The 2,213-nt window shown below is 60.0% G+C and overlaps 1 protein-coding gene across 1 annotated transcript in view; it reads right to left on the reverse strand.

The window, feature by feature from the left end:
- Positions 1–554: 554 nt before the first annotated feature.
- DOK2 (docking protein 2) overlaps positions 555–2,213 on the reverse strand; it is a 4,664-nt gene continuing 3,005 nt past the window's right edge. Inside the window, exon 5 of the mRNA XM_024747773.1 lies at positions 555–1,708. Within this exon, the coding sequence (XP_024603541.1) occupies positions 1,082–1,708 (627 nt within the window). The 3' untranslated portion in view covers positions 555–1,081. The remainder of the gene's footprint in view (positions 1,709–2,213) is intronic.

A 2,213-nucleotide genomic window follows, 5' to 3' on the forward strand; every position in this document is an offset into this window, starting at 1 on the left:
ACTGACATCCCTTTCCATGGGAGCGGGTTTTGATGAGAGGAGACAGCACAGAGCCTGCCTGTGGGGAAATGGGATACAAGGGCCAATGGGGAAGTTCAGAGCAGGAAGGGTTCTCAGTGCCTACATGGAGGAACCCCCTCAGTTTACAGACGAAGAGGGCAAGTCTCAGGAAGGCAAGGGATTGAGTGGGAGTAGTTCCATTTCTAACGCTGAAGAGGCGCAACTCTTGCCTATCTTCCAGTCCAGGTTTACTCACACACACACACACACACACACACACACACACACACACACACACACAGCTTCCCCGCTATTTTTCTGGTGTTGACCCTACCCCAGCAAAGGGTTAGAGATGCTTGAAGATCTTTCCTGGGGCGCCCTGACTTGCACAGACTTCTACCTCTGTGGGTAGATGACGCTTGGGATGGAGCTTAGGCCCAGAGAGGACTTTGCTGCTGGGAGAGGAGGTGTCAGTGGTGGCTGGTTGAAGCATTCACCCCCAGCAGGGCTGTGCCTGTCCCATCCCCGCCTCATACACTCATGCCGCACAGAAATATTTCAGAAATGTTTATGCCACAGAGAAGTCCAAAACCTGCAGGAAGCTGCAGCCATCCTCCAGGCTGCCCGGAGCCACGGATGTCCCCTGAAGGGGACACCAGCAGGCAGGTGGCCTGCAGAAGCCAAGGAGCCAGGGCGACTTGCTGACATCCTTTTGTCCTCTGCCCTAAATCTGGAGGTTCCATTTAGGCCGGTGGGGGGCGGGGGGAAGAGGAAGTGGAAAAGGGGTAGGAGAAGTGTGGGTCTCTTCAGGGTACTCTTCCTGCTTTGGGATGGTGACTCACCCAGCTGGCCCTGGGAGGGACAACTCCTCAGGCCAGACTAAGGCGGCCAAGACTAGGGTTGTGGAAGGAGCGGAGGGAGGTTCCTGGGATGCGGTGGCCAGGAGGAGTCGCAGCAGAAGCTAGAAGGGGAGGCTCACCTGCCCCCCCAGCCTTCTCACCAGCCTCAAAGCCCGGCCCGGCGTGCACAGGACCACTTCAGCCCTGGCAGCTGATGGAGTCCGCATCTCCTCCACCCTCCATCACTTTGGGCCTTTCTTAAGTACCATGACATTGTCATACTCAGTCCCCTGTGGCCAGCCAGAGGCAGCAAAGTCCTGTCCCGCTGGGTAGACATGCTGGAGGCCGCTGGGGTCCCTGTCAGCTGTGGCTTGCCCCCTCCAGGCCTCACACCGGAGCTCCTGTGGGCTGTCATACAGGGACAGGGCGGCCACCCCCTCAGGCTCATCGTATATGTGGTCATGTCGGGAGGGCGGGTGCTCCTCGATGCTCTCGTACAGAGGGTCGACCGGGGCCTGGGGAGGGACGGCCAGGATGCCCCTCAAGCTCTTCCCCAGGTTCTGTGCCACTGCATCAAAGGGCACCGCGTACTCCCCCTCTGGGCCCCGCTGCAGCCGGGGGGCAGGAACCCGGACGGTGGGCGATAGTTGTGGGAGTGAGTTGTGGGGTCGGGAGTAGGGACTCTCCGGCCGGGGCAGCACCGCAGGGTTGGGGACTGGCTGGGTTGGGGGCCCAGGAGGGGAGGCGTTCTTCTGGGCAGAGATGGCCTCTTCCAAGGCCAGGAAGATCTCATTGCCTTGCCGGGTTTCAAACTCAAAGTTGCCCTCCCCTGAGATGCAGCGCCGGCCTGCCTCAAAGGAAAAGGTTGCCTGGGTGGAGAAGAAAGCCGATGACTCGCAGGCCACTGGGCGGGGCTGCTTGCTACTCCTGGATCCAGCTCCCAACCACAAGCCTGTCACCCCAACCTCTCCCCAAGCTGCTTCCCCTTCCCTCCTGCCATGCTTTTGCTTACAAGCAAAGCCCTCTCTCATCTTTTCTCCTTCTTCCTCCCATCCATCGAGTATGAAGCTCGATGCAGAGTTCATCCTCCACCACGCCAGCCACTCTCCACCCTCCCACCTCTCCCCACCTCTTCCTCTCCTTTCCTTCTCCCCCACCTCGACCACCATTTCTCCCTGCCGTGGTTCTCTCCTCCAGCCCCTGGGCTGCGCTGTTTCTCTTCTGCCGGCCTTTATCTCGTCGTTTCTTCCTCCCCCATTCTCTCTTCCTTTGAGGGCCCCTTCGCCCTCTCCCTGACGCTCTCTTTTCTCTCACAGCTCATCCTTCCTCTCACCTGCCCGCGGCAGCCCCCCCCCCCCCCCCCCCCTTTCCCCC

This window comes from Neophocaena asiaeorientalis, unplaced genomic scaffold, assembly GCF_003031525.2.
Source record: "Neophocaena asiaeorientalis asiaeorientalis breed wild unplaced genomic scaffold, Neophocaena_asiaeorientalis_V1.1 scaffold429, whole genome shotgun sequence".
Lineage (NCBI taxonomy): Eukaryota > Metazoa > Chordata > Mammalia > Artiodactyla > Phocoenidae > Neophocaena > Neophocaena asiaeorientalis.